General features: G+C 47.5%; 1 protein-coding gene across 6 annotated transcripts in view; it reads left to right on the top strand.

The window, feature by feature from the left end:
• spega (striated muscle enriched protein kinase a) overlaps positions 1-25,161 on the top strand; it is a 347,514-nt gene that overhangs the window by 178,127 nt on the left and 144,226 nt on the right. For all 6 annotated transcript variants that reach the window (XM_067986976.1, XM_067986975.1, XM_067986974.1 and 3 more), the window contains 6 exons: positions 5,764-6,024; positions 10,978-11,136; positions 13,074-13,263; positions 14,533-14,762; positions 15,684-15,803; positions 20,407-20,511. In XM_067986976.1, coding sequence (XP_067843077.1) covers positions 5,764-6,024; positions 10,978-11,136; positions 13,074-13,263; positions 14,533-14,762; positions 15,684-15,803; positions 20,407-20,511 — 1,065 coding nt within the window. The remainder of the gene's footprint in view (positions 1-5,763; positions 6,025-10,977; positions 11,137-13,073; positions 13,264-14,532; positions 14,763-15,683; positions 15,804-20,406; positions 20,512-25,161) is intronic.

Below are 25,161 nucleotides of genomic sequence, written 5' to 3'. Positions count from 1 at the left end.
TTGGTCGATGACAGTTAGAGAATGCGAGAGGCTTCCCAGAGTGATGTGCCGAGATATAATTTGACTAAATTTGACCATCTAGCTCTCATATGTCAATGGCAACAACTTGCATTCATATAGCACCTTTAACATAGTCAAACGATCCAAGGCGCTTCACAGGAGCGTAATCGGACAGAAATTAACACTGAGCCACATAAGGAGATATTAGGACAGGTGACCAAAAGCTTGGTCAAAGAGGTAGGTTTTAAGGAGCGTCTTAAAGGAGGAGAGAGGTAGAGAGCCAGAGAGGTTTAGGGAGGGAATTCCAGAGCTTAGGGCCTAGACGGCTGAAGGCACGGCCGCCAACGATGGAGAGACGCAATTGGATGAGCAAGAGGCCGGAATTGGAAGAGGGGCGCAGAGATCTCGGAGGGTGGTAGGGGCTGGAGGTGGTGACAGAGATAGGGAGGGGGGCGAGGGCCATGGAACGATTTGAAAACAAGGATGAGAATTTTAAAATCGAGGCGTTGCTGGACCGGGAGCCGATGTCGGTCAGCGAGCACAGCGGGGGTGAACGGGACTTGGTGCGAGTTAGGATCAGGTGTGTGATCATAACATTCCGACGGTACTGCGCCTGGAGATGGTTCTGTCAGAATAACATTATGTGACCCGTTGAGCCGAGTGGCTTCCCATAACGTTACGTGACACTCAATCACCTGATCGTAAACTGCTCCTGAGAGATCTCTGTACGGTGCCTAACGCTTTCCACCAGGTGGCACTAACCTTGCCATGGAGAACAGAACGGATGTGTTGGTTTCGGCGGTAATGGCAAGTTTATTCAGTCTCCATAATGTTACTAAACTTTCTCTGTATGTCGCGCACTCCTTATTTGAGCATCACCGTTCTGTGACACGCATCCGCACCTACAGCTGCACACTTCTTACCACAGACGGAGCTTCAGAGACTGCGAGTCCCCTTAGCATTACTAACGCATTCTATGGGGAATTGGCTTTGTCCTAACTTCCAACGGGCAAAGAGAGATCCACTAGTGCGACACGTTTTAATAATACCTGTGAACTAAATTATGGGTTAGATTATGAGGACAGGTTGCATAGACTGGGCTTGTATTCCCTTGAGTATAGAAGATTAAGGGGTGATCTAATTGAGGTGTTTAAGATGATTAAAGGATTTGATAGGGTAGAGAGAGAGAGAAACTATTTCCTCTGGTGGGGGGAGTCCAGAACAAGGGGGCAGAACCTTAAAATTAGAGCCAGGCCGTTCAGGGGTGATGTCAGGAAGCATTTCTTCACACAAAGGGGAGTGGAAATCTGGAACTCTCTTCCCCCAAAAAGTTGTTGGGGCTGGGGGTCAATTGAACATTTCAAAACAGGTTGAAAGATTTTTATTGGATAAGGGGATTAAGGGTTAGGGAACCAAGGAGGGTAAATGGAGTTAAGATACGGATCAGCCATGATCTAATTGAATGGCGGAACAACTTTAAGGGGCTGAATGGCCTCCTGCTGTTCCTTTGTTCTTCACCCTGATCTTGTTTTAATTGGAGAAAAGTTGACTGGGGAGGAACGAAATGATCCAGGTTTTCAAAATGTTGAGAGAAAAACAGGATTGCAATCAAAAGTTGAAATTAGAAATGTCCTGCAAGATTTGGGTTGGAAGAATTTCTTGCCCCTCACAGGGAGGGCAGTGGATATCAATCAACTTCCTTTGGGGTGCCAAGGAGAAGTTTCATAGACTTTTCTCTCCTCGCAGTTTTTTCTACAGTTGCTGACCTCATGCAGAAGATTGGAGAGAGTCCATGACATGACAGGGTGTGGCAGGACCCACTGGGAGGCTCCTTGCTGCAGGTGAAAGGGGGTGTGGGCAGGTGGGAAGAAGAGAGTCAATCAACAGAACCACTCCCACCCCACAAGTGTGGCTCTTGTATGGCAATCAGTGAATGGGGCCGACGATGGAGAGCCCATTGTCCCCATTTAGCCCCATTTTCCTGGCTAAAGATAGATAGGAGTTGGTCTGAACTACCAGCGTGAGGGAAAGCGAATCAGATCGAGAGATCTTCATTACTGGGTATGTGGAACCGAATCCCAGTTAAGGCCGAGTTGGACAACTCTGCCAAAGAAGATGGATAAATATTGGGATTGGAGGCAATCCGTATGGACTAAAATAGCCAAATATTCCACAGGACATAATGGTTCCCATGCTGTTGAACGGGGGAATGATGTTGTCTTTGGAGGACAGCAGGCCGGGCTTGAAGAGTGGAGATGTGAATGGATAAATATTCTGGAATCTTGCTCATTATATTTGGAGATCAAGAAGATTAAATAATTGTGGTAGAATTCATGATGGGTCATGGTAGGGCTCATAGCAGAGTACATCATACACGGTCTGTGAGAGGTGCAGGTATGATGGGCCCTTTCTAGTTCCAGGCTTTTTGATTAGGGACCAAAGAGGAGATCTATGCATGGAGGCGGAGGGCAAAGCTGAGGTACTAAATGAGTACTTTGCATCTGTCTTTACCAAGAAACAAGATGCTGCCAAAATCATAGTAAAAGAGGAGGTAGTTGAAATACTGGATGGGTTAAAAATTGATAAAGAGGAGATACTTAAATGCCTAGCTGTACTTAAAGTAGACAAGTCGCCCGGTCTGGATGGGATGCATCCTAGGTTGCTGAGGAAAGTAAGGGTGGAAATTGCGGAGGTACTGACCATAATCTTCCAAACATCCGTAGATACAGGGGTGGTGCCAGAGGACTGGAGAATTGCAAATGTTACACCCTTGTTCAAAAAAGGGTGTAATGATAAACCCAGCAACTACAGGCCAGTCAGTTTAACCTCAGTGGTGGGGAAACTTTTAGAAACGATAATCCAGGACAAAATTAACAGTCACTTGGATAAGTGTGGATTAATACAGGAAAGTATGCACGGATTTGTTAAAGGCAAATTGTGTTTAACTAACTTGATTGAGTTTTTTGATGAGGTAACAGAGAGGGTCGATGAGGACAATGCGGTTGATGTGTATATGGACTTTCAAAAGGCATTTGATAAAATACTGCATAATAGGCTTGTCAGCAAAATTGAAGCCCATGGAATAAAAGGAGCAATGGCAGCATGGATACGAAATTGGCTAAGTGATGGGAAACAGAGAGTAGTGGCGAGCGGTTGTTTTTCGGACTGGAGGGAGGTGTACAGTGGTGTTCCCCAGGGGTCAGTGCTGGGACCACTGCTTTTTTTGATATATATTAATGACTTGGACTTGGGAGTGCAGGGCACAATTCAAAATTTGCAAATGACACAAAACTTGGAAGTGTAGTGAACAGTGAGGAGGATAGTGATAGACTTCAAGAGGACATAGACAGGCTGGTGGGATGGGCGGACACGTGGCAGATGAAATTAAAGGCAGAAAAGTGTGAAGCGATACATTTTGGTAGGAAGAATGAGGAGAGGCAATATAAACTAAAGGGTACAATTCTAAAAGGGGTGCAGGAACAGAGAGATCTGGGGGTATATGTGCACAAATCATTGAAGGTGGCAGGACAGGTTGAGAAAGTGGTTAAAAAAGCATATGGGATTCTGGGCTTTATGAATAGAGGCATAGAGTACAAAAGCAAGGAAGTTATGATGAACCTTTATAAAACACTGGTTCGGCCATAACCAGAGTATTGTGTTCAATTCTGGACACCGCACTTTAGGAAAGATGTGAAGGCCTTAGAGAGAGTGCAGAAGAGATTTACTAGAATGATTCCAGGGATGAGGGACTTTAGTTACATGGATAGACTGGAGAAGCTGGGGTTGTTCTCCTTGGAACAGAGACGGTTGAGAGGAGATTTGATCGAGGTGTTCAAAATCATGAAGGGTCTGGACAGAGTAGATAGAGAGAAACTGTTCCCATTGGTGGAAGGGTCAAGAACCAGAGGACATAGATTAGAGGTGATTGACAAAAGAACCAAAGGTGACATGAGGATAAACTTTTTTACACAGCGAGTGGTTAGGATCTGGAATGCACTGCCTGAGGGGGTGGTGGAGGCAGATTCAATCATGGCCTTCAAAGGGGAACTGGATAAGTATTGAATGGAAAAAAATTGCAGGGCTACGGGGATAGGACGGTGGAATGGGACTAGCCGGATTGCTCTTGCAGAGAGCCGGCACGGACTCGACGGGCCGAATGGCCTCCTTCCGAACTGTTAAGATTCTATGTTCTTATGCTGGTAAATATTTCAAATTACAGCAACAACTTGCATTAATACAGTGACTACACTTCAAAAGTATTTCATTGGCTGTAAAGCTCTTTGGAACATCCTGAGGTTGTGAAGGACGTGTTAGAAATACAAGTTCTTTCTTTCTTTCTTGCTATAACAATGGGCCGGAAATTGCTTTTAAAATAACGTGAGCCTAACAGCACTCACTGTTACTAACGGGCAAAATGGAAGAGCGAGTTCCGGTGACCGCACACGTGCAGTCAAACACGGAAATTCGGAACTTGCTCTTCCTGGGGCACTGGCGATCTCACAGCTTCGCGTTAAAGGGACCTCGCCGGCTGCAATCAATGGACCAACGCCAACTTGCTCTCCTTCCCAGCTGGGAACAAACTAATCTTGCCACAAAACAGGTACGCTGAGTTTTTTAGGTCTAAACTAAGTTTAAACAGCGTGGTAAGTATTAATGCCAAACAACCCCTCTGGCACTAAAAATTAACTTTTAGAAATGGGGAATCTCATTACACCTGATTTTAATTGTTTTGGGACATTTTTTAAAAAAAACGTGTTTTAATTATAACTTTTTAAATTTTTTTTTACTTTTTATTTCTGTCTCTTTTGTCTGAGTCTTTTAATCTTGCCCTCTCTTTATTTCACTTTCTCTATCTCATTTTATTGTACATTTACTAACCTTGTCTGGCACTTCCTGGTTTTTAGTTTGCGCGGTTTGTGAATGAACTGCACTTCCTGGTTCTCACAGGCGTGGCTTGCTTCAAGCTGATTGGTTGAGAGCCTTAGAGATCCTTTTACCACTCACACAGCCCGGGAAAGAAACGCTGATGTTTTTTTTTGAACTCACAGGTCAAGGAAGTTGCCGCCAAAAAGAACGTGGTAACTTAGCGGGCGACTTTAAATCTAATGAGCGGCGAGCACTGCTGGTTTGCCACTCGGAGAAATTTCCAGCCCAATATCGCCCACAGCCACCTCATCTGATATTACACCGCACCGATCGGGATTTCTCAATCAATGGGGCTGATTATCATTTAAATGGGACGGTAGCAGATGGAAAATTCCAAAAAAGAACCCTTAGATTTATAACAACTTGCATTTATACAGCGCCTTTAAGCTAGTAAAACGTCCCAAGGCTCTTCACAGGAGCGATTGTCAGACAAAAATTGACAACGAGCCGCATAAGGAGATATTAGGACAGGTGACCAAAAGATCGGTCAAAGAGGTAGGTTTTAAGGAGCGTCTTAAAGGAGGAGTGAGAGGCGGAGAGGTTTAGGGAGGGAATTCCAGAGCTTAGGGCCCTAGGCAGCTGAAGGCACAGCCGCCAATGGTGGAGCGATTAAAATCGGGGAATGTACAAGGGGCCAGAATTGGAGGAGCGCAGAGATCTCGGAGGTTTGTAGGGGCTGGAGGAGTTAGGGAGTGGAGACGGTGTTTATGGCCCTTCCCGAGACCCATACCGTCTGACCTCTGCTTAGGGTTTTCACCTCCCCTCTCCCGCTGTTTGCCCACCTTTGGCCGTTTTGGTTTTTTTCTGCCTTAACCGTCCCTTCGCGTTGTGTTCCAGGCCGGCGTGACAACCAGAGTTTGACGGTGGTGGCTGCGGCGAGGGACATCGCGGTGAACGCCGGCGAGTCGGCCTGCTTCGAGTGCGAGATCCGAGGCCCCCCCGACGTCGACGTTGACTGGTTGACCAATGGGAAGTTGGTCCAGCCCGCGCTGCTCAACTGCAAGATGCACTTTGACGGGAAGAGGTGCAAGCTGCTCCTGAACTCGGTCCACGAGGACGACACGGGAATTTACACCTGCAAACTCAGCACGGCCAAAGGTGAGCCGCGGACAGTGGGCAACAGAACTCGCTGGGAAAATAACGGCTAGTTTAAACATCGTTAGTGCGTTTTTTTTTTAAAAATACCCAGCAATTTGTGGAGTGAGGAAGGGATACCCCAGTGAGTCGCAGGTCTCCACCAGTCGCTGGACGATTTCCGCCGCTCTGCCGTTAGCCTCGCGAAAACAGCAGCTCCCGCTCCCCGTGAGTTTCGGGAAGTTGCTGCATTTGCGGATTAATTGTCCATTAAACCCGCCGCAGAAAGTTAGGGCAGGTACTTAACAGCGTCAGGACCCTTTTAATGAGGAGATTTCACATCTCTATCAAATCCTTTAATCACCTTAAACACCTTAATTCGATCACCCCTTAATCTCTATACTCGAGGGAATACAAGCCCAGTCTGTGCAACCTGTCCTCATAATTTAATCCCCTTTTAGCCCCGGTATCATTCTGGTGAATCCGCACTGCACCCCCTCCAAGGCCAATATATCCTTCCTGAGGTGCGGTGCCCAGAACTGAACTCAGTGTCTCCAGAGGAGGTCCAATTAGAGCTCTGTACAGCTGTAACATAGCTTCCACCCCTTTGTATTCCAGCCCTCTTACCTCACTTAACTATTTTAAAACTAGATGGGGGTTAAATTGGTTAACCCCCGAGACCGGGCGCGGCTTTGGCGATCCGCGATTAACCCACACCCGGTGCTTCTGAGGCATTTGTCCTGCCTGAACACTCATCCAAACCAAGCGTTCCAAACCAGCATTGACATCAGGATTCAATGACGTTTGGACTTTACACCAGCAGGGGGGGCCCCAGTCTCTTAAAGGGAGGATGTCTCTTAAAATCTCTTAAAGGTAGCTGGTACCTGTTATTTGCTAAAAATAACAGTCTGCTGTCTGCATGGAGTCTGAACAGAGATCAGACATCGCACACATATAACAAAGATGCAGTTCCCTTCCCTATGTTTACAAACTGATGAGTTATTTTAAGACATTGATTAAAGGTTGTGCACTACTAAATCCCACATCCTCCAATCTGCTCGCCAGACCTCACCAATCTGCGATCTGAGTTTGTACCAGGTCTGCGAGAGTGCACCAAGGTTCTCTGCTGATGCACTAGAGAGCTTGGTGCAAGAGGTGGACAGAATATCTGCAGTGTGGGGGTGGGGTGGGGAGGGGTGCAAGAGGCCCTCTAGACACATGCTCCCGAGGCAGTGGGAGGCAGGAGGAGACGCAGTCAATGCCAGGCGCACAACACCACGAATATGGATACAGTGCAGGAAGAAGTTCAGTGCTTTGACATGAATGGTCAAGATGAGTGAGGTCAACTGTCAAGTGGCATCTCCTACCAACTGCACCACTGGCCGCATCCACTGTTCCCCGCACTAAACCCCCCAACACCCACCTACCAACAAACTCTTTCCATCAGAACTCAACTCTTCCAATCAGATGCTTCCTCTCACCCTTACAAACCCACAACTCACAGGCCACACAGACTGGCAGATATTCAACCATGACAGGCACATCACCCAGACACACGTCTCGCTTTCCTGAAAGAGAAGGTGGCGCATATCAGGAGGCAGCAAGTGGCAGTGGCATTCAACCCTCGAGCCTGTTCCGCCATTCAATGAGATCATGATGGACCTGTGACCCACTCCATATTCCCGCCTTAGCCCCATATCTCTTAATATCCTTGGTTTACGGCAATCTATCAATTTCAGATTTAAAATTCACAGTTGAGCGAGCATCAACTGCCGTTTGCAGAAGAGCTTCCCAAACTTCTCCCACCCTTTGTGTGTAGAAGCATTTCCTAACTTCACTCCTGCACGTCCTGGCTCTAAATGTTGGGCTATGTCCCCGCGTCCTAGTATTCAAGTCTAGGAGACCTCCAAAAACAGTTACAAATGCATCAGCAGCCAGAAGCAATAATCCAGCAACTAACCTGTAAATCCTGCATGGTCCCTTTAAATAGCGCTGGTGAGGGTATTCCAGGCACTCTGGGACACGTTCAGATGGTCGGGGTTAAGACAGTGTGTTGAGTGGAGTGTTGAGTGGCAAAATGGTGTCTATCACTTTAAATCAGCGTTGCATGCTGATCGAACGCATATCGAAGGCATTTGATAAGGTCCCACATAAGAGACTGTTAGCTAAGATAGAAGCCCATGGAATCGAGGGAAAAGTACGGACTTGGTTAGGAAGTTGGCTGAGCGAAAGGCGACAGAGAGTAGGGATAATGGGAAGGTACTCACATTGTCAGGATGTGACTAGTGGAGTCCCGCAGGGATCTGTCTTGGGGCCTCAATTATTCACAATATTTATTAACGACTGAGATGAAGGCATAGAAAGTCTCATAATCAAGTTTGCCGATGACACAAAGATTGGTGGCATTGTAAGCAGTGTAGATGAAAACATAAAATTACAAAGTGATATTGATAGATTAGGTGAATGGGCAAAATTGTGGCAAATGGAATTCAATGTAGACAAATGTGAGGTCATCCACTTTGGATCAAAAAAGGATAGAACAGGGTACTTTCTAAATGGTAAAAAGTTAAAAACAGTGGATGTCCAAAGGGACTTAGGGGTTCAGGTAATAGGTCATTGAAGTGTCATGAACAGGTGCAGAAAATAATCAAGAAGGCTAATGGAATGCTGGCCTTTATATCTAGAGGACTGCAGTACAAGGGGGCAGAAGTTATGCTGCAGCTATACAAAACCCTGGTTAGACCGCACCTGGAGTACTGTGAGCAGTTCTGGGCACCGCACCTTCGGAAGGACATATTGGCCTTGGAGGGAGTGCAGCGTAGGTTTACTAGAATGATACCCGGACTTCAAGGGTTAAGTTACGAGGAGAGATTACACAAATTGGGGTTGTATTCTCTAGAGTTTCGAAGGTTAAGGGGTGATCTGATCGAGGTTTATAAGTTATTAAGGGGAACAGATAGGGTGGATAGAGAGAAACTATTTCCGCTGGTTGGGGATTCTAGGAGTAGGGGGCACAGTCTAAAAATTAGAGCCAGACCTTTCAGGAGTGAGATTAGAAAACATTTCTACACACAAAGGGTGGTAGAAGTTTGGAACTCTCTTCCGCAAACAGCAATTGATACTAGCTCAATTGCTAAATTTAAATCTGAGATAGATAGCTTTTTGGCAACCAAAGGTATTAAGGGATATGGGCCAAAGGCAGGTATATGGAGTTAGATCACAGATCAGCCATGATCTTATCAAATGGCGGAGCAGGCACGAGGGGCTGAATGGCCTACTCCTGTTCCTATGTTCCTATGTTCTCCCTTCTTTACACGATGCCAGTGTTTGTTATTTGTGCATGAGCTAAACTCTTTACCAAGATAGCATCCGGCGCACGTCACGCTAGAATTGTGAAAAATAACGACCATAACGATCCGAAAGTCTGTAATACAATTCTTATCCAAGAGAGGATTCGCTACAGGAATACAGTTAATTCCTATAGCAGCTCAGACTGCTTATTCTGCAAAGAGACATTTTAGACACATGCTGTGCCTAGTTAACCCGTGATGCTTTCTGCTTATGTCAAGTTATTTAAGAATGATACAGCACAGAAGGAGGACATTCGGCCCATCGTGCCTGTGCCGGCTCTTTGAAAGAGCTATCCAATTAGTCCCACTCTCTCTGCTCTTTCCCCACAGCCCTGCAAATTTTTCCCCTTCAAGCATTTATCCAATTCCCTTTTGAAAGTTACTATTGAATCTGCTTCCACCGCCCTTTCAGGCAGCGCATTCCAGATCATCACAACTCGCTGTGTAAATTTTTTCTCCTCGTCTTGCCTCTGGTTCTTTTACCAATGACCTTAAATCTGTGTCCTCTGGTTACCGACCCTCCCGCCACTGGAAACAGTTTCTCCTTATTTACTCTGTCAAAACTGTTTTGAACACCTCTATCAAATCACCTCTTAACCTTCTCTGCTCTTAAGGAGAACAACCCCAGCTTCTCCAGTCATTCTATCCTAATTTAGTCATTTTTCTACTATTACCCCTAAAACCTACATAGGGGAATTCACCTTCAGGAACAGAAAGAGACAACCTGTCTTTTGTTCTATATATTACCAGAGGACACAGATTTAAGATAATTGACAAAAGAACCAGAGGGGGAGATGAGGAGAATTTTTTTTACGCAGCGAGTTGTTCTGATCTGGAATGTGCTGCCTGAAAGGGTGGTGGAAGCAGATTCAATAATAACTTTCAAAAGGGAATGGGATAAATACTTGAAAAGGAAAAATTTGCAGGGCTATGGGGAAAGAGCAGGGAGAGTGGGACTAATGGGATAGCTCTTTCAAAGAGCCGGCACAGCTAGGGTGGGCCGAATGGCCTCCTTCTGTGCTGTAAGATTCTATTTATCTGCTTCCTCCATCCTGGGGCACTGAGGCCAATCACGGCGTTTCACTTGGGATCAGTTACTGAACCTCGGACCCTCCCGAATAATACTGGGGCTTAAAGGGTTAAATTATGAGGACAGGTTGCACAGACTGGGCTTGTATTCCCTCGAGTATAGAAGATTAAGGGGTGATCTAATTGAGGTGTTTAAGATGATTAAAGGATTTGATAGGGTCGATAGAGAGAAACTATTTCCTCTGGTGGGGGGAGTCCAGAACAAGGGGGCAGAACCTTAAAATTAGAGCCAGGCCGTTCAGGGGTGATGTCAGGAAGCACTTCTTCACACAAAGGGGAGTGGGAATCTGGAACTCTCTCCCCCAAAAAACTGTTGGGGCTGGGGGTCAATTGAAAACTTCAAAACTGAGATTGATCGATTTTTGTTGGGTGAGGGGATTAAGGGTTAGGGAACCAAGGCGGGTAAATGGAGTTAAGATACTGATCAGCCGATGATCCAATTGAATGGCGGAACAGGCTCGAGGGGCTGAATGGCCTCCTCCTGTTCCTATGAGGCAGCCTGGTTGATATCTTCTGATTGTCGGTTTGTTTCCCTCAGATGAGAAGACCTGCAGTGCCCAGCTGACAGTGCTGCCCTCGATCCCTCCACTCTTCACCAGAAAGCTGGACGACACCTTCGTGATCGAGGGCAGGACAGCTCACCTCGACGTCAAAGTTAGCGGCACACCCCCGCCAACAGTCATCTGGATGCACTTTGGTAATTCCCTCTCCTTTTAATTAAGAGAAATATCGCAAATCAGCACGATCTAAATCGAAAGAAAGAAAGGACTTGCATTTATATAGCGCCTTTCACGACCGCAGGGCGTCCCAAAGCACTTCACAGCCAATGAAGGGCTTTCTTGAATTGTAGTCACTGCTGTAATGTAGGAAACGCGGCAGCCAATTTGCGCACAGCAAGATCCCACAAACAGCAATGAGATAAATGACCAGATAATCTGTTCTTTTTTAGTGATGTTGGTTGAGGGATAAATATTGGCCCAGGACACTGGGGAGAACTCCCCTGCTCTTCTTCAAAATGGTGCTGTGGGATCTTTTACGTCCACCTGAGAGGGCAGACGGGGCCTCGGTTTTAACATCTCATCCGAAAGACAGCATCTCCGACAGTGCAGCACTCCCCCAGTACTGCACTTTGTTCCATGAATCCAGTGTGTGGTACCTCACATGTCAACCTTGGCTCAGTGGGTAGCATTCTTGCCTCTGAGTCAGATGGTGGTGGGTTCAAGTCCCACCCCAGAGACTTGAGCACATAATCTAGCCTGACACTTCAGTGCTGCACTGAGGGAGTGCTGCACTGTCAGAGGTGCTATATTTCGGATGAGATGTTAAACCTAGGCCCTGTCTGTCCTCTCAGATGGAGGTAAAAGATCCCATGGCACTACTCCAGAGAAGAGCAGGGGAGTTCTCCACGGTGTCTAACAATAGGAGAATAGAGAGGTTGATAGAGACAGTAATCCAGAGTCCTAGATGAATAATCCAGAGAACGTGAGTTCAAATCCCACCATGGGCAGTTTGAGAATTTGGGAATAAAAAACTGGTATCAGTAAAAGTGACCATGAAGCTGTCGGATTGTCGTAAAAACCTAACTGGTTCATTAATGTCCTTTAGCAAAGGAAATTTGCTGTCCTTTCCCGGTCTGGGCCTATATATGTGACTCTAGTCTCACAACAATATGGTTGACTGTTAATTGCCCTCTGAAATGGCTTAGCAAGCCAATCAGTTGTATGAAACCACTACCAGGGCAGCTAAGGGATGGGCAATAAACACTAGCATTGCCAGTGATGTCCACTTCCCCAGAATGAATTATATAGAATTTTACAGCACAGGAACAGGCCATTCGGCCCAACAGCCCCATGCTGGTGTTTATGCTCCACACGAGCTTCATCTCACCCGATCAGCATATCCTTCTATTCCTTTCTCCCTCATGTGTTTATCGAGCTTCCCCTTAAATGTATCTATGTTATTCGCCTCAACTACTCCTTGTGGTAGCGAGTTCCACATTCTCACAGCTCTCCATATAAGAACATAAGAAATAGGAGCAGGAGTAGGCCATACGGCCCCTCGAGCCTTCTCCGCCATTCATTTGGGTCATGGCTGATCTTCGACCTCAACTCCACTTTCCTGCCCGATCCCCATATCCTTTGATTCCCCTAGAGTCCAGAAATCTATCGATCTCAGCCTTGAATATACTCAATGACTCAGCATCCACAGCCCTCTGGGGTAGAGAATTCCAAAGATTCACAACCCTCTGAGTGAAGAAATTCTGAGGTCACCCCTCAATCTTCTCTTTTCCAGAGAAAAGAGCCCCAGCCTGTTCAAACTTTCCTGATAGGTATAACCTCTCAGTTCTGGTATCATCCTAGTAAATCTTTTTTGCACCTTCTCCAGTGCCTCTATATCCTTTTTATAATACGGAGACCAGAACTGTTCACAGTACCCCAAGTGTGGTCTAACCAAGGTTCTATGCAAGTTTAACATAACTTCTCTGCTTTTCAATTCTATCCCTGTAGAAATGAACCCCAGTGATTAGGTTGCATTTTTTATGGCCTTGTTAACCTGTGTCGCTACTTGTAGTGATTTGTGAATAAATTATTTTTTAAATGTGCGGATTTGACTGGTTTGAACTTTCTTCGTCAGGTGAGAAAGTGGTGGAGACGGACGAGGTGCGGATTGTGAGGGACCAGGGACTGCACTCGCTGATTATCATGCACGCGGTCACTGAGAACGAAGGAGAGTATTCCGCCATTGCCCAGAACGCTCACGGGGATGCCTTCTGTTCAGCGGAACTGTATGTGGAGGAACCACGGCCTGTGGTCTCATCGCCCATGTAAGGACGGCAGTGACGGGACTCTTGCATTTCTGTAGCGCCTTTCCACGTCCTCAGGACATCCCAAAGCGCTTCACAGCCAATGAAGTGAGGTCACTGTTGTAATGTAGGAAATGCGGCAGCCAATTGGCGCACAGCAAGATCCCGCAAACAGCAATGTGATAATGACCGGATAATCTGTTTTAATGATGTTGAATTTAAATTCTCAAACTGCCATGGTGGGGTTTGAACTCACTTAGTCCAGGCCTCTGGATTGCTAGTCTAGTAACATAACCACTGTGATCAGGGATGGTAGCACAGTGGTTATGTTACTAGACTAGCAATCCAGAGGCCTGGACTAAGTGAGTTCAAACCCCACCATGGCAGTTTGAGAATTTAAATTCAATTAATGATGTTGGATGAGGGAAAATAATGGCCCAGGACACCGGGGAGAACTCCCCCTGCTCTTCTTCGAAATAGTGGCATGGCATGTTTTATGTTCACTATAAGAGGGCAAACGGAGCCTCAGTTCAATGTCTCATTGGAAAGACGGCACCTCAGACAGTGCAGCACTCCCTCAGTACTGCACTGGGAGTGTCGGCCTGGATTATCTGCAAAGCAGCACAGTTGAGCACGGGGGTTTCTTTTGGAGGAAGCAACACTTTATCAAACTGTGAATCACAGGTTTCAGCATTGTTGGGTAGGAGTGTCCGAGATCCCTGGGGGTCAGTGGATCCCTTGTGTCCGAGATCCCTGGGGGTCAGTGGATCCATTGTGTCTGAGATCCCTGGTGGTCAGTGGATCCCTTGTGTCTGAGATCCCTGGTGGTCAGTGGATCCCTTGTGTCTGAGATCCCTGGTGGTCAGTGGATCCCTTGTGTCCGAGATCCCTGATGGTCAGTGGATCGCTTGTGTCTGAGATCCCTGGTGGTCAGTGGATCCCTTGTGTCAGAGTTTCCTGATGGTCAGTGGGATTACCGGGTGGATTCCCTTGGTGGTCAATAGACCCCTTGTGTCCGAGTTTCCTGATGGTCAGTGGGATTACCGGGTGGATTCCCTTGGTGGTCAGTCACCAGGAAACTGTCCCCTTCTATTCGAATTTCCAGGTGGTCACCATGGGGCCAGTTTTTGTAACTAAAGAACAGGAGCAAAAACATCAGGGAGGGAGGAAGGGAGCCACGGTGTGTCGTCATGGCAGCAGCTGAGATTTCTCCTTCCCCTCCCATGAGAGGAGAAAGGGGTTGCCGTTGACTACCAGCCATCCCCCATCTCCCGTCTTCTCTCTGTACAGGGCCAAGCTGGAGAAGATGCCTTCGATCCCCGAGGAGCCTGAGATCCCAGAGAACGAGATGGAGCGTTTCACCATGCCCGACTTCATCAAACCCATCCAGAACATCGAGGTCACGGAAGGGAAGGACGCCGTTCTAGAGTGTCAGGTGACGGGTCTCCCTTACCCCACCATCACCTGGTACCACAACGGGCACAAGGTCGACAGCACAGAGGAGCGGAGGATGACTCAGTGTACGTAAATCCACCAAACCGTTCGCACCCCAGAAATACAAATAACACGGCCACGTGTCACCATGGTGAATTTTAATGGTGGTTCAGGTTTTAACATGTGATAATTTCCATCACCACATACGGCAGCTCACCATCATCAGTGATAGAGAGACTCTCGCCAGGTACATGCACCTCTATCAAATGAGGCTCTCTGTCCCCTTTACCCATACAGGCCCCGCTGGACCCTGCGCTATAATCTCACACTCAGCTCCCTGTCCCTATCCCAGTACAGACCCTGTGTTATAGTCTCACACTCAGCTCTCTGTCCCCTATCCCAGTACAGACCCTGTGTTATAGTCTCACACTCAGCTCCCTGTCCCCTATCCCAGTACAGACCCTGTGTTATAGTCTCACACTCAGCTCCCTGTCCCCTATCCCAGTACAGACCCTGTGTTATAGACTCACACTCAGCTCCCTGTCCCCTATCCCAGTACAGACACTGTGTTATAGTCTCACACTCGGCTCCCTGTCCCCTATCCCAGTACAGACCCTGCTGGACCATGACACAATCCTTTTGCTGTCGAATATTTTTGAAACTTTCTGGAATTTGAATCAGACTGTGGAGCCCTGGGGGTTGCTCAGTATTGTACCCCACTCTCGAGCCCCTCCCTGGGCTTCTCAGACACCCCGTGTAAGGGAGTCGTGGGCCGGGACAGCACGGGTCGTAGAACTGGTGCGGGAAACGAGCAGCTTCTTTCCACGCGGGATTGGCGGAGAGTTGGGTCTCACTGTGCCCGTCACCAGCCGCCCAGACCCGGTCGTGCGCGCTCCGAGTTAGCATGCCAGCCCCTCCGTCCACCTCGGGACAGACTGTCCATGCACCTGCCTGCTTCCATCTCATTGCGCCAACTGACTCATCTCCATGGCTTCTCTCCGCCACAGATAAAGACATCCATCGCTTGGTCATACGCTGCGTCGACCATTCACACGCGGGCGTTTATAAAAGTGTCATAGCGAACAAGGTGGGGAAGGCCACGAGCTACGCCCATATATACGTCTCCGGTAAGCTTACCGCAACGTCAGGAACTGTCAGAGTCACCAAGAACAGGGCACCCAGCCACACAACAGTTAGTAACGCTAGCAAGGGAACCAACGCAGCTAGTTATTTCTGGTCACTAGTTAGTGAGGAACAGCGACTCTAACCTCGCTGTCAACTCTTGCCTCCCGCTGGGTCACGCAAAGGTCAGAAGTAGGCTTGTGGAATCATTGTAAGAGAAAGGAGTTCGAGAGAAACAGACCGACAGTCAAACCAGGCCTCGCTGGGCATAAAACCCAAACTTCGGACAGGCCTAAAATGGGCAGTAGCTGATTTCAGTCGGGCGGTGTGTATAATGGGCAGGTGATCCGGGTTTGTGCACATGATGAATCTTGCCCCCATTCTCTCTCGGTAGTTCTCAGGTCTTTTGCCATAACTTTGGCAGGAGAACCCCTTTTAGTAATAGGTAGAGTGACTGTCCCAGCACTGACTGTATGCATATAACAGGACTGAGAGTCCCAGCACTGACTGTGTATATAACAGGACTGAGTGTCCCAACACTGACTCTGTATATAACAGGACTGAGAGTCCCAGCACTGACTGTGTATATAACAGGACTGAGTGTCCCAGCACTGACTGTGTGTACAACAGGACTGAGTGTCCCAGCACTGACTGTGTGTATAACAGGACTGAGTGTCCCAGCACTGACTGTGTATATAACAGGACTGAGTGTCCCAGCACTGACTGTGTGTATAACAGGACTGAGTGTCCCAGCACTGACTGTGTATATAACAGGACTGAGTGTCCCAGCACTGACTGTGTGTATAACAGGACTGAGTGTCCCAGCACTGACTGTATGTATAACAGGACCGAGTGTCCCAGCACTGACAGTGTGTATAACAGGACTGAGTGTCCCAGCACTGACTGTGTGTATAACAGGACCGAGTGTCCCAGCACTGACTGTGTGTATAACAGGACCGAGTGTCCCAGCACTGACTGTGCGTATAACAGGACCGAGTGTCCCAGCACTGACTGTGCGTATAACAGGACTGAGTGTCCCAGCACTGACTGTGTGTGTATCAGGACAGAATGTCCCAGCACCGACTGTGTGTATAACAGGACTGAGTGTCCCAGCACTGACTGTGTGTATAACAGGACTGAGTGTCCCAGCACTGACTGTGTGTATAACAGGACTGAGTGTCCCAGCACTGACTGTGTATATAACAGGACTGAGTGTCCCAGCACTGACTGTGTGTATAACAGGACCGAGTGTCCCAGCACTGACTGTGTGTATAACAGGACTGAGTGTCCCAGCACTGACTGTGTATATAACAGGACTGAGTGTCCCAGCACTGACTGTGTATATAACAGGACTGAGTGTCCCAGCACTGACTGTGTGTATAACAGGACTGAGTGTCCCAGCACTGACTGTGTGTATAACAGGACTGAGTGTCCCAGCACTGACTGTGTGTATAACAGGACTGAGTGTCCCAGCACTGACTGTGTATATAACAGGACTGAGTGTCCCAGCACTGACTGTGTATATAACAGGACTGAGTGACCCAGCACTGACTGTGTGTATAACAGGACTGAGTGTCCCAGCACTGACTGTGTATATAACAGGACTGAGTGTCCCAGCACTGACTGTGTGTATAACAGGACTGAGTGTCCCAGCACTGACTGTGTATATAACAGGACTGAGTGTCCCAGCACTGACTGTGTGTATAACAGGACCGAGTGTCCCAGCACTGACTGTGTGTATAACAGGACTGAGTGTCCCAGCACTGACTGTGTGTATAACAGGACTGAGTGTCCCAGCACTGACTGTGTGTATAACAGGACTGAGTGTCCCAGCACTGACTGTGTATATAACAGGACTGAGTGACCCAGCACTGACTGTGTGTATAACAGGACCGAGTGTCCCAGCACTGACTGTGTGTATAACAGGACTGAGTGTCCCAGCACTGACTGTGTGTATAACAGGACTGAGTGTCCCAGCACTGACTGTGTATATAACAGGACTGAGTGTCCCAGCACTGACTGTGTGTATAACAGGACCGAGTGTCCCAGCACTGACTGTGTGTATAACAGGACCGAGTGTCCCAGCACTGACTGTGTATATAACAGGACTGAGTGTCCCAGCACTGACTGTGTATATAACAGGACTGAGTGTCCCAGCACTGACTGTGTGTATAACAGGACCGAGTGTCCCAGCACTGACTGTGTGTATAACAGGACCGAGTGTCCCAGCACTGACTGTGTTTATAACAGGACTGAGTGTCCCAGCACTGACTGTGTGTATAACAGGACTGAGTGTGCCAGTTAAATCCGAGGCTGTCAGAGCTCAGTAGGATGAAATGAGTTTGCTCGTTCCCAGGCGTATATCTGAAGGCAGTTGGATGGTATGTAGATTGGAATGAGACTCTGTGTTGGCCCAGGGCCCAGGTGTTGATGTCAGAGGAGAACGATCAGGGGAGGAGGGCGAGTGATTTAATTTACCGAGTCATACAATTATAAATAGAGGCAACATCAATCTCAGGAAGTGGTAATGGGTAGAATCTGCGGCTGTTGCTGCCCCTGTTCTTGCTCTGATGAGCTGATTCCTGACTCCTGCCCGTCGTCCTGTCACTCTGTCTACGTCCATTAAAGATTAGAAAAACAGATACCCGGGAGAGAGTTACAGGCTGGAATCTAATCGAGGGGTTCGGGGGGGGTTTATATATAGAATAATGGATACCCGGGAGTGAGTTACAGACTGGAATCTAATCGAGGGGTTCGGGGGGGTTTATATATAGAATAATGGATACCCGGGAGTGAGTTCAGGCTGGAATCTAATCGAGGGGTTCGGGGGGGTTTATATATAGAATAATGGATACCCGGGAGTGAGTTCAGGCTGGAATCTAATCGAGGGGTTCGGGGGATTTATATATAGAAAAACAGATACCCGGGAGTGAGTTACAGGCTGGCATCTAATCGAGGGGTTCGGGGGGGGTTTATATATAGAAAAACAGATACCTGGGAGTGAGTTCAGGCTGGAATCTAATCGAGGGGTTCGGGGGGTTTATATATAGAAAAACAGATACCCGGGAGTGAGTTCAGGCTGGAATCTAATCGAGGGGTTCGGGGGGGTTTATATATAGAATAATGGATACCCGGGAGTGAGTTCAGGCTGGAATCTAATCGAGGGGTTCGGGGGGGTTTATATATAGAATAATGGATACCCGGGAGTGAGTTCAGGCTGGAATCTAATCGAGGGGTTCGGGGGGTTTATATATAGAAAAACAGATACCCGGGAGTGAGTTACAGGCTGGAATCTAATCGAGGGGTTCGGGGGGTTTATATATAGAATAATGGATACCCGGGAGTGAGTTGCAGGCTGGAATCTAATCGAGGGGTTCGGGGGGGGTTTATATATAGAATAATGGATACCCGGGAGTGAGTTACAGGCTGGAATCTAATCGAGGGGTTCGGGGGGTTTATATATAGAATAATGGATACCCGGGAGTGAGTTACAGGCTGGAATCTAATCGAAGGGTTCGGGGGGTTTATATATAGAATAACAGATACCTGGGAGTGAGTTACAGACTGGAATCTAATCGAGGGGTTCGGGTGGTTTATATATAGAATAACAGATACCTGGGAGTGAGTTACAGACTGGAATCTAATCGAGGGGTTCGGGGGGGTTTATATATAGAATAATGGATACCCGGGAGTGAGTTACAGACTGGAATCTAATCGAGGGGTTCGGGTGGTTTATATATAGAATAATGGATACCCAGGAGTGAGTTACAGGCTGGAATCTAATCGAGGGGTTCGGGTGGTTTATATATAGAATAATGGATACCCGGGAGTGAGTTACAGGCTGGAATCTAATCGAGGGGTTCGGGTGGTTTATATATAGAATAATGGATACCCGGGAGTGAGTTACAGGCTGGAATCTAATCGAGGGGTTCGGGTGGTTTATATATAGAATAATGGATACCCGGGAGTGAGTTACAGACTGGAATCTAATCGAGGGGTTCGGGGGGTTTATATATAGAATAACAGATACCTGGGAGTGAGTTACAGACTGGAATCTAATCGAGGGGTTCGGGGGGTTTATATATAGAATAACAGATAACTGGGAGTGAGTTACAGGCTGGAATCTAATCGAGGGGTACAAACGGTTTATATATAGAATAATGGATACCCGGGAGTGAGTTACAGACTGGAATCTAATCGAGGGGTTCAGGTGGTTTATATATAGAATAATGGATACCCAGGAGTGAGTTACAGGCTGGAATCTAATCGAGGGGTTCGGGTGGTTTATATATAGAATAATGGATACCCGGGAGTGAGTTACAGGCTGGAATCTAATCGAGGGGTTTAGGGCAGTGTTAACCACCTTTGAACCAGTGTCCCGTTGGCCTTACATTCCTGCTGACGAGGGTCTTGCATTGGTGCATAACTGCTGTTGCTTTAGTGAGAAGCCAACAAGAGATTTAGTATTTGTTACAAGTGATGTTTTGTGTAGTTTGTCCATTGTTGGTTTGTGGGGTAACCTTGCCGCTAAGGGGAGGGGTAGGAGGGAAGGGGAAGAAGATGTTAGTTACGAAATATTGTTGCTCATGTTGTTTGGCTTTAATCCAGATGTGGTGCCCGACCCACCCAATGGTCCAGCTGTGGTGGCCGGAGTGACCGGTCGGACAGTGACACTTCAGTGGAACAAACCGAAGAAACTTGACCCATCAATAGGTAACAAACAAATGGAGCGCATCGTACGGGCCTGGGGGTACGGCTCATACACGGATGTTTAATGTATCTGCTGGACTTAGCGCTGTCTCATCAAACACTCCCAGGGCAGGTACAGCCCGGGGTAGATACAGAGTAAAGTTCCCTCTACACTGTCCCATCAAACACTCCCAGGGCAGGTACAGCACGGGTTAGATACAGAGTAAAGCTCCCTCTACACTGTCCCATCAAACACTCCCAGGGCAGGTACAGCACGGGTTAGATACAGAGTAAAGCTCCCTCTACACTGTCCCATCAAACACTCCCAGGGCAGGTGCAGCCCGGGGTAGATACAGAGTAAAGCTCCCTCGACACTGTCCCATCAAACACTACCAGGGCAGGTACAGCCCGGGGTAGATACAGAGTAAAGCTCCCTCGACACTGTCCCATCAAACACTCCCAGGGCAGGTACAGCACGGGTTAGATACAGAGTAAAGCTCCCTCTACACTGTCCCATCAAACACTCCCAGGGCAGGTACAGCGCGGGTTAGATACAGAGTAAAGCTCCCTCTACACTGTCCCATCAAACACTCCCAGGGCAGGTACAGCCCGGGGTAGATACAGAGTAAAGCTCCCTCTGCACTGTCCCATCAAACACTCCCAGGACAGGTACAGCCCGGGGTAGATACAGAGTAAAGCTCCCTCTACACTGTCCCATCAAACACTCCCAGGGCAGGTACAGCACGGGTTTGATACAGAGTAAAGCTCCCTCTACACTGTCCCATCAAACACTCCCAGGGCAGGTACAGCGCGGGGTAGATACAGAGTAAAGCTCCCTCTACACTGTCCCATCAAACACTCCCAGGGCAGGTACAGCCCGGGGTAGATACAGAGTAAAGCTCCCTCTACACTGTCCCATCAAACACTCCCAGGGCAGCTACAGCCCGGGGTAGATACAGAGTAAAGCTCCCTCCACACTGTCCCATCAAACACTCCCAGGGCAGGTACAGCACGGGTTAGATACAGAGTAAAGCTCCCTCTACACTGTCTCATCAAACACTCCCAGGGCAGGTACAGCACGGGTTAGATACAGAGTAAAGCTCCTTCTACACTGTCCCATCAAACACTCCCAGGGCAGGTACAGCGCGGGTTAGATATAGGACAGGAGACGTGAGGACAGAGCAAGCTTTCTGTGTCGAACAGTTTTTCTCACTCCCACCTTGTTTGTATGTTGAACTGTGTGCAATCTGCAGTGTGTGGAGCTGACTCACCCTCTCACCTTCCTTTATTCCCACTTGAAAGTATAAACGATGCCTAGTTACTCACATACGTCGACCAAAGTTACACTTCCTGCTTTCCACAGTCCTTTATGAAGCTTTTAAACCAAATCCAAAATCTGTTGCAGTGAAATTAAGACCCAGACCTTGCGTTGGGAGTGCTTATTTATACAGATGTATCAGCCTTGGCTCATTGGATAACACTCTCACCTCTAAGAACATAAGAATATTAGAAATAGGAGCAGGAGTAGGCCATATCACCCCTCGAGCCTGCTCCGCCATCCAATTGGATCATGGCTGATCTTTGACCTCAACTCCACTTTCCTGCCCGATCCCCATATCCCTTGATTCCCTTAGTTCTAAAAGTCTATCGATCGCAGCCTTGAATATAATCAATGACTCAGCATCCACAGCCCTCTGGGGTAGAGAATTCCAAAGATTCACAACCCTCTGAGTGATGAAATTCCTCCTCATCTCAGTCCTAAATGGCCGACCCCTTATCCTGAGACTATCACGCTGGTTCTAGACTCTCCAGCCAAGGGAAACAACCTCTCAGCATCTACCCTGTCAATCCCTCTAATAATTTTATACGTTTCAATGAGATTACCTCTCATTTTTCTAAACTCCAGAGAGTATAGGCCCATTCTACTCAATCTCTCCTCATAGGACAACCCTCTCATCCCAGGAATTAATCTAGTGAACCTTTGTTGTGCCACCTCTAAGGCAACTATATCCTTCCTTAGATAAGGAGACCAAAACTGTACACAGTGCTCCAGGTGAGGTCTCACCAGAGCCCTAAATAATTGCAGCAAGACTTCCTTACTCTTGTACTCCAACCCCCTTGCAATAAAGGCCAACATGCCATTTTCCTTCCTAATTGCTTGCTGTACCTGCATGTTAACTTTCTGTGATTCATGTACAAGGACACCCAAATCCCTCTACCAACATTTCTTAGTCTCTCACCTTTTAAAAAAAAATTCTGTTTTTCTGTTCTTCCTTCCAAAGTGAATAACCTCACATTTCCCCACATTATACTCCATCTGCCACCTTCTCGCCCACTCACTTAACCTGTCTATATCCCTTTGCTGCCTCTTTGTGCCCTCCTCACAGCTTACTTTCTCACCTAGCTTTGTATCGTCAGCAAACTTGGATACATTACATTCAGTCCCTTCATCTAAGTCATTGAAAACAATTGTAAACAGCTGAGGCCCAAGCACTGATCCTTGCGGCACCCCACTAGTTACAGCCTGCCAACCTGAAAATGACCCGTTTATTCCTACTCTGTTTTCTGTCCATTAACCAATCCTCTATCCATGCTAAGATATTACCCCTAATCCCATGAGCCCTTATCTTGTGTAACAACCTTTTATGTGGCACCTTATCGAATGCCTTTTGAAAACCCAAATATACTACAGCCTCTGGTTCCCCTTCATCTACCCCGCTAGTTATATCCTCTGAGTCAGAAGCTTGTGGGTTCGGGACTTGAGCACATAATCCAGGCTGACACTCCCAGTGCCAGTACTGAGGGAGTGCTGCACTGTCGGAAGTGCCGTCTTTCGAATGAAACCTTAAACTGAAGCCCCGTCTGCCCTCTAAGGTGGACGTAAAGGATCTCTTGGCACCATTTCAAAGAAGAGCAGGGGAGTTCTCCCCAGTATCCTGGCCAATATTTATCCCTCAACCAATATCAATAAAATAAATTATCTGGTCATTTATCACATTGCTGTTTGTGGGATCTTGCTGTGCGCAAATTGGCTGCCGCGTTTCCTACACTACACTTCAAAAGTACTTTATTGGCTGTAAAGTTCTTTGGGACACCCTGAGGTCGTGAAAGGCGCTATATAAATGCAAGTTCTTTCATCCCCTGCCAGCCAAACCACATCTGGTTGACATTCAACAAAAACCTGAGGTGAACTAGCGGTGACATTGGCCTCTCTTTTAACACTTCGTTATAAACTGGGTAAAAAAGACAACTTCTTCCTTCCCATTCCTTGTGGCAAACTCAATCAAAATTCTGCACTCATCGTGGGAAATGTATTGGCTTTGCACTCTGCTGCCCCGTATCCTAACTCGCACCAAGTCCCGTTCACCCATCACCCCTGTGCTCGCTGGCCTACATTGGCTCCCGGTCCAGGTATACCTTGATTTTAAAAATTCTCATCCTCGCGTTTAAATTACCCCATGGCCTCGCCCCCTCTCTATCTCTGTAATCTCCTGCAGCCCAACAACCCCCACCCCGAGATCTCTGCGCTCCTCCAATCCTGGCCTCTTGCGCCTCCCCGATTTTCAACGCTCCACCATTGCCTTCAGCTGCCTCGGCTCTAAGCTCTGGAATTCATTCCCTGAACCTCTCCGCCTCTCTCTCCTCCTTTAAGACGTTCCTTAAAACCTACCTATTTGACCAAGCTTTTGTTCACCTGTCCTAATATCTCCTGATACAATATAAAATAAAAACAGAAAATGCTGGAGAAGCCCAGCAAGTCAGGCAGCATCTGTGGAGAAAGAAACAGAGTTAACGTTTCAGGTCGAAGACCTTTCGTCAGAACTGGAAGACGTTAAAGAGTTAAAGGGCGCTAAATTGGGCCGTGTAGCGCCCGTTGTTTCTTGGTATAGGAGTTAGCGCAGGCGCAAATACCGAACGCCAGAAGCATGTAAAGTAAGGAGAAAATGGATACAATCAATGTGCATCGCGGATTTAAAGTGACAAACACCATCTTGAGATTTAACGCTCAACTCAACGCACAGTCTTAACCCCGACCATCTGAACGTGTCTTAGAGTGCCTGGAGGACCCCCCACCAGCACTATTTAAAGGGACTATGCAGGATTTACAGGTTAGTGGCTGGATTATTACTTCTGGCTGCCGAGACATTTGTAACTGTTTTTGGAGGTCTCCTAGACTTGAGTTCTAGGATGAGGAGACATAGCCCAACATTTAGAGCCAGGACATGCAGGAGTGAAGTTAGGAAATGCTTCTACACACAAAGGGTGGGAGAAGTTTGGGAAACTCTTCTGCAAACAGCAGTTGATGCTAGCTCACTTGTGAATTCTAAATCTGAGATTGATAGATTTCTGTGAACCAAGGGTATTAAGGGATGTGGAGTTAGGTCACAGGTCCACCATGATCTCATTGAACGGTGGAACAGGCTCGAGGGGCTAAATGCCACTGCCACTTGCTGCCTCCTGATATGCACCACCTTCTCCTGCAAGAAAGCGAGACGTGTGTCTGGGTGATGTGCCTGTCATGGTTGAATAGCTGCCAGTGTGTGTGACCTGTGAGTTGTGGGTGGGCGGCTTGCAACAGTGGTAATGTGTAAGGGTGAGAGGAAGCATCTGATTGGAAGAGTTGAGTGCTGATGGAAAGAGTTTGTTGGTAAGTGGGTGACGGGGGTTTAGTGC

This window comes from Heptranchias perlo, chromosome 7, assembly GCF_035084215.1.
Source record: "Heptranchias perlo isolate sHepPer1 chromosome 7, sHepPer1.hap1, whole genome shotgun sequence".
Lineage (NCBI taxonomy): Eukaryota > Metazoa > Chordata > Chondrichthyes > Hexanchiformes > Hexanchidae > Heptranchias > Heptranchias perlo.
Note: the sequence above shows the minus strand (reverse complement) of the source record. Positions and strands in the feature narration are given on the sequence as shown.